The sequence below is a fragment of the Simochromis diagramma genome, unplaced genomic scaffold, assembly GCF_900408965.1.
Source record: "Simochromis diagramma unplaced genomic scaffold, fSimDia1.1 OVJJ01000061.1, whole genome shotgun sequence".
Lineage (NCBI taxonomy): Eukaryota > Metazoa > Chordata > Actinopteri > Cichliformes > Cichlidae > Simochromis > Simochromis diagramma.
The window spans coordinates 2,339,348-2,346,198 of record NW_024386945.1 but is presented as its reverse complement, the minus strand read 5'-3'; the positions used below and the strand labels follow the sequence as shown (position 1 = coordinate 2,346,198).

The following is a 6,851-nucleotide window of genomic DNA, read 5'->3' as shown; positions in this document are numbered from 1 at the left end:
GGACTAGAAATAAGTTTTTAAAATGCAGCCAACAGAGAAATGCTAAAACTCAAAACTTAGCTAATTCCTGCAGATCACTGTTTTCAAAAGTAGAATTATCATCATTAAAAGCATTTATAACTGGGCACAAAGAACCCCACAATAACAAGTGAACAGTACGAGAATGTTTTATAATTACGTTTCAATTTTCTTTTGGCTTAAGGTGTGTTTGCTTTGATTGCGAGGTGCCTTTACACGGGAAGCTGAAGCCCATACATGTCTATATGGGCTTAACCAGTAGAGGTGGGCGGAACAATTCAAATATCGATAGTATTAATGCCAATCCTGGTGTCTGATTGGATCGATACAGTGCGATAGTATCGATATTTTGTTGCTGAATGGTGTCTTTTACTATGTTAACTAATTATTGTGGAAAGTAAAAATTACACCAATAAACTTCATAATTTGCAAAATCATGATCATTCATTTCATAAGTGATAACACAACAATCTCCACTGCATAAGCGGCCTTTATACGTTAACACTATCAGTATCAGTGTTGGCATTGGCAATACTGCCCCTTTTACTTGCTGTATTCACAGCACTGGTAGCCAGTCAAATTCAGCTTAATGAACTGGACCACTCATCCATGTTTATGTTGCCTCTGGAGTGTGATGTGGTACAGCCCATCCAATAAACTTGTGCCTCAGTTGTGGTGTGTTACTAATTAGCAAGTAGGTGCTTCTATGTGTACGTTTCGTGGATGCTGCTTGCTAACTAAGCTTGCAAGTGTTATCTGATAACTCCACTCCACCCTTCTGTCAAACCACAGTCACCTTTGCCACCATAAATTGCTAACACTGAGACTACAAAATGCAGACTCCCGAAATGACTGGGTGACCTCGTGCCAGCACCAGTCCATGGTTTTCTTGTCAGTGCTTACAGACAGGCTTTTAACACGATCAGAAAAAGTTGCCATAGTGACTGTGCCCTGCTGAACTGCTTGTCCCTCCTCACTGCTGCCTACAGCTATATTTCATAAAGTTTCATTATTGTTCATTTCTCCCAGTACTGGCCAACGTCTCGGTGATTCACAGTGTCCTTCCTTGGGCTTTGTGGACTGTTCTTCCTCTTTGTCATGCTCTTGGGGAAGCTGTGTGTGTGTGGTTATTTTTTGGGAGGTTTTTTTGCACATTACTCCCTGGAATAAAATGGACTGCTGCCTGCCGCCAGCTACTTTGGGACACAATATTTTATTCCTCTGTTCCTCCTCGTCGTGGTGGAGACATGCAGGCCTGTGGTACTGTCACACACCCTTGTGTTTGCCTCACAGACACTGCATGAGGATGAGAAAGACTAAGAACAGATGTGTGCAGGCGGAAGCAGCTATTTGGATCTCCTCAGACACCCTGCTGTAAAATGGCACAGCTTGGTTATGTGTAATACTTGACAGGCCCAGGTCTGCTGGGTTTGATTAGATTTTATGTTTTTAAAGAGCATCTCCTGCGGCTGACGATGTGACAAAACATAACAAGCTCCGGATATGGGCTTGAGCCCTTGTTATTCTGGAAGACGAGTGTGATAAAGCTCAGCGTGCACCTTGCTGCTGCCATCTGCTCCCTCTCTTATGTTTGCCTGACAAGAGTTATGTTTGCGTAAAAACACAGTGGTTCCTCTGCTTAACCACCCCATAGCAGAATGTCAGTGTGACTTTATTGCGTTGTGTTTTGTGTGTCTGAGTATTAAAATGCAAGGAAAAAATCACATAAATGAAAGTATTCTGTAATCTCTCCTATGAATGGAGTTTTTGCAAGGACAAATGAATCCTTTATCTTCCATCTCCTGACATGAGATCATCTTCTATTTCCGAGGTAGTTCATTTCAAGAAAAGAAAATTATTGATCTCAAATGTTCCAGCTGAAGGTTTCCACTCAGAGCAATCCGTCTCAGTAATTCAACCCAACTCCAAATGGTTTTGCTTTCTCATGCAGCAATAAAGTCGAAGCCATTCCTCTTCAGAAGTAGAATCTCTAATGAGAAAAGTCAGCTCAAACGGCTTTTGATGTTTGATACCTGACATGAATTCATGAATTGTTTAACTGTTACTAGCTTTTCAACGTTAATATATTTATTATTTTTATGGTGATATAATCCAAACATGGTATAGTTACATATCATCCCAGTAAACCCGGTTAAACTCTCTGCCTTCATTAGAAATAGCTGATTTTGGCAGCAATATGCTTGATTAGTAAGTCAACTTCCTGGTCCCCGTTTTGGATCACTCATTACTGTCGGAGCCTGACAGCCATCCTGTCGAGGCAGGTGCTTTATGTTCCTTTTCTGAACAATTCAACCCGCTGATTAATTGCTCCCCTTAGGGTTAAGTGATGCAGAGCCACTGCGAGGCTTGCAGAAATTTATCAAACCACATTAACATCTAATGAAACTGGCAGCTGAAAGTTGTCTTTTCTGTGGCAAAAACATTTATTTATCCTTCTATACAGTTTGAAAGCAGATTAATCGGATGTAAATAGGCTGTTCTCTTGTGTTTGACGTGACTGTAAGACATATTTTCACATCACAAACATGCAAATGTACACTAGTGGAATGCTGAGCAGTTGCATTCATTTGAATAATCTCTTTGATACCATCTTGAAATACACTCCTCCTGAGATTCAAGAAGGAAACCCAAGCAAGGGTAATTTTTATTCATCATATTTGGAAAATAAATAGCTTCATCTCATAGTAATCACAATGCATCTTGGGACAGTAGCACAGATATTATCAACAGGAAATCAGCTACAGTCATATTTCAAACACTTGTGTTCAATAGTGAGGGTCATTTGCATTTTTGCAAGGGCTCATGGAAAAACTGCATTAGCAAAACTAAGACGGGCAGAGCAGTGGCAAACAGTTCGTTTTTGCTTTAGCAAATCATAAATATATATTTTAAAAGATGCATTATAAGAATTAATCAATGCTGCATGAACAGTTATGTAATAGTCCCTGGTCACGCATTTATCACAGTGTTCATTTTAAAAGCCAAAGGATCAAAGATGTCATGAGAAAAAAGATAATAGCTCAGCACGAAAAACGTTACTGCTGACTTGTCATGCATAAATGATAAGGACCTTAACAAATGGCAGCAATAAACATGTCGACTCAATGGCTTGCCTCCTAAATTATAGCCTTATTCATTAGTCGGCTGCTATCATTAGTAAAACCGTAATAAACTTCTTCGCTGGGAAAGGTCAGTCTGCGAGTCATTTTAATGAGGATTGTCATTTTAGAAAAGTTACACAAATTTACAAAGAACCTCCCTGAAAAATATCACAAGTCAGTCCAAAAAAATGACCCTGTTTACAAACGAGGCTTGAAATATACTCACAAAAATAAGAGACAGAGGTCTACTAATTACATCCTGATCGGTGCTGCAATCAATATGTGACACAAATGTCAGCGATCTCAGCGTCTCTCAGCACTCCCGTGTTTTCTGAACCCAGTGTCCTCATTTGTCATTGTGCTGCTGTTAGTCTGTGCATCACCAGCCCTCCTGTGTAAACATGCAGTTTCCCAAACTGCTACAGTCAAGCCCGAATCCGAGGCATCAGGGCAGAGTAGGAATTACTCCCACAAACGATCGTCTGCCTCTTCTTGTCCACCCGGTAAGTTGGAGAAGTTTCTGGTAAACACTTTGCATTACATGGTTGGGGCAGGAGGGAGCCTGAGTGGGGTACCAGTGAAGGGCAGAGAGAGGAATGTGTCATTGTAGTGCAGAATTGCACTCTTTAAACTGTGTTACAGTCACACCAGAGAGGTTATAAAGGTAAATGTATTGTTGTTGCTGTCACTGACAAAGTTGATTTGGCACTGCTCCAGTCGAGCAATATCCCCAATGTCCAACTTTGATAATAACTGAGTCGGGTCTGTGTTTGTCGTTAAAACCTTCTGTTTGTCCTGCTGCTCCTTTACATCCTCCTCCGCTTCCTTCACCTCTTCCTTTCTATCTTTGCTCTCCTTCTCACATTCCTCCTCCTCTTCCTCTTCCTCTGTGATGGAGCAGAGACGGGTGGCAGTCCCGGGGTTGTCGGCAGGCGGTCTGTAGTGGCACTGCCCGTTCAGCAGCCTCCTCAGAGGCATCAGGGGCACTGCCTCCTCACCGAGCAGCTGCTGCTGGCAGTGCCGGAAATCACTCTGACGCTTCAGCCGCTTGAACTCGCTGAAGGCGGAGGTGGCATTCTGGTAGAGGCTGTGGGCGATTGCCTGGGCCTTCTCCGACTTACTAACCAGGACTGCGTGACACCGGAGCACCACCGCCATGTTCTTGACCTGGTGCCTATAAATCCAAGCCAGGATCTTGGGCCGGCACGGGTCAGCGGTGCAATAAGTGATCCTGTTCAGGGAGTAAAGATGGATGGGTTTCTTTTTCCCGGATTTGTCGGCACTCATCCGGATCCCTTGTGGTCCCACTGTTAACCTCATCTTGACACTCTGGTCCCCATAGTTGCTCCTCGCCCAGATTTTGGCCACCGCCTCCTGGGTGCAGCCATCTCCCTTTGCCGTAATGGTGACCACACTTCCCAAGTAGCGCACATTATAAACCGGCTCCTCTTTATTCAGTTCAACCTTTTGCCGTTTTGTGTGGAAGATGCTACCCACCCAGTCAAAGGGGCAGTCAGGTAGCAAGTCAGGACAGGAGCGCAGCAGAGAAGAGAGGATGGAGTGGTAGGTCAGTCCAGTCCCCAGGCTCTTGGGTTTACTCTTCGCCTCATCCTCCACCAGAACAAACTTATTCCTTCTCCAGGGCAGCATGGCGTGGGCGAAGGTGGTGCGAGCGAGTGAGCGAGCCCCTCTGTTGCTACGTTTCCTCTTGTAAGCTCAGGCAAGAAGAGTATTAAAGTCGATGTGGGCGAGAGAGAAAGAGGAAAGCACAGAGAAGCTGCTTGGCGAAGCACAGAGAAGAGACTGAGAGCTGCGAGCCTCAGCCAGTCTGTTCACAGTTCGCTCCTCCTTCCTCTCCTCCTCCTCCTCTTTCTCATCTGTTTTCTGCATCATGCAGCGCTGATCAGTGCAGGATCCTTAGCCCGGCACTCGGGCACTCTCAACCCCCTCCCTGCTTTATTGTTTTGTTTCCAAATGGCTCAGTCCCAAAGCACTATTTATCCGTCCAGCTTTGCACTGAGCTATCACTCTATGTTTCTTGTAAACATGAGAAAAACAAGTATTCCCTCTTAGGTAACTACTTATTAAATGAGTTGTAAAAGTCACTTGTTAAGTGTGATTTGTTTAAGCAGGATCAGCGGAATTATCTTATCCTATTAACAGCTTGAGGATGCAAGTGTTTTGGATCGATGTTGCAAGTGTTGCACAGTGAAGACCCCTTATTTCTGGAATGATTCTAACCCCTCTTTTAAGACTAGATAAATTTGTAAGGCCATTTAATCCTGTCAAAGGTTTGTTTACACCAGCAGTTCACTTCAGACATAAACTAGCAGAATTTTCCTTCCACAGCTGAGTCGCTCACTGTATATTATGCAAAGATATCTGAGATATAATAGTGAGGCTAATTAGGATTGGACTTAAAAATTCTGTTTGAGTGATATTACTGCATAATTAAAAACATTTTCAAAGACAGAGCAAGTTTCCAAAACTCCAAAACAGCTGATAAGCACTAAATTATGCTTTTGAAATACAGAATCCCATTATTTTTGTAACTGAAAATGTCTGTATGTCATGCTTTAATGGATGCCTGCTTAATACATTTAGTAGTTCGTTCTTATTTCACAAATTATATCTACACACTTTTAAGGATCAATAGAAACATTTTGTCAGCAGTGAGATAAGAGCAGTCCATATTCTGAATATAGCCTTTGTTTTATAGATGTTAAAAATGTTGAAAAGGGTCAACACTACCACTTTCAGACTCCAGGTCAGTGTTCACCTTTCATCCACTTTAGCAGAAAGACTCGATGGTTGGTAACACCCACCGGACGGTTTGCTGGAAAAAAAATTTCAGCAGTGACTGAAAATCGGTGCAGACTTTCAAGGATTAACCCCATTAACCTGACCTTTTCTATCCCAGGACTAAATGTAACTTATTTTGTGGAACCAGATGGATTGGCCATGATCCCTGATGATGAATCCAAATGACTCTGATAATCCCTGGAATTTCTTTTTACCATCATCCTCATCAAGTCACATTTCTACTTGTTGAAAATATTTGGGCCAGTATAACACCAAAAAAAGATATTCTCACTGACCACAGCTGTTTAGTGCTAATTAAGAATTGGTAGCATGCTAAGATACAAAAGTAACCATGTAAACCAAGTAAACATGAGCTAAAGCTCCATGTATGACCACAGACTGTTTATTAATAACTGTATATAAATAATTAATATATTGCATTGCAAGGACAAACTTCTTGGACAGGCTGTACTACAGTGCACACCATAATACATAATTTTATCAAAGTGTTCCAAAAGGCACAAATACCACAAAAGGTTAGAAAGGACTGTGCAGTGACTCAAATTAGCAGAGGTAATTTTAAAAATTGCAAAAACAGGTAAGTTTTAAAATAAATCCCCCAAGAGCTGTCAAACTATTCAGGTATCAGGCTGTAAACCCGTTGATGTCATCACTGAATGGGGAATACAGGTGATTTAAGTAACTTTAAGTCTTAAAAAGAGAAAAAAATAATCCGTGAGGAGAAGTCAGCTAAAAACAGGAAACTGACATCACAATTTGCATGGCTCACCAAAATTTTGACAATAAAAGATTGGAAAAATGTTGGTCTAATTAGTCTCAATTCCAGTTGCTGGTGTAGTCAGAAATGGTGTCCATCCTGCCTTGCATCAACAGTCAGGTTGGTGATGG

At 42.0% G+C, this 6,851-nt stretch overlaps 1 protein-coding gene across 1 annotated transcript; it reads right to left on the bottom strand.

The window, feature by feature from the left end:
- Nucleotides 1–1,180: 1,180 nt before the first annotated feature.
- On the bottom strand, nt 1,181–5,058 carry fam43b (family with sequence similarity 43 member B). The gene has a single exon (XM_040038172.1). The coding sequence runs from the start codon at nt 4,788–4,790 to the stop codon at nt 3,783–3,785; it is 1,008 nt and encodes a 335-aa protein (XP_039894106.1). The 5' UTR covers nt 4,791–5,058; the 3' UTR covers nt 1,181–3,782.
- Nucleotides 5,059–6,851: the final 1,793 nt, after the last annotated feature.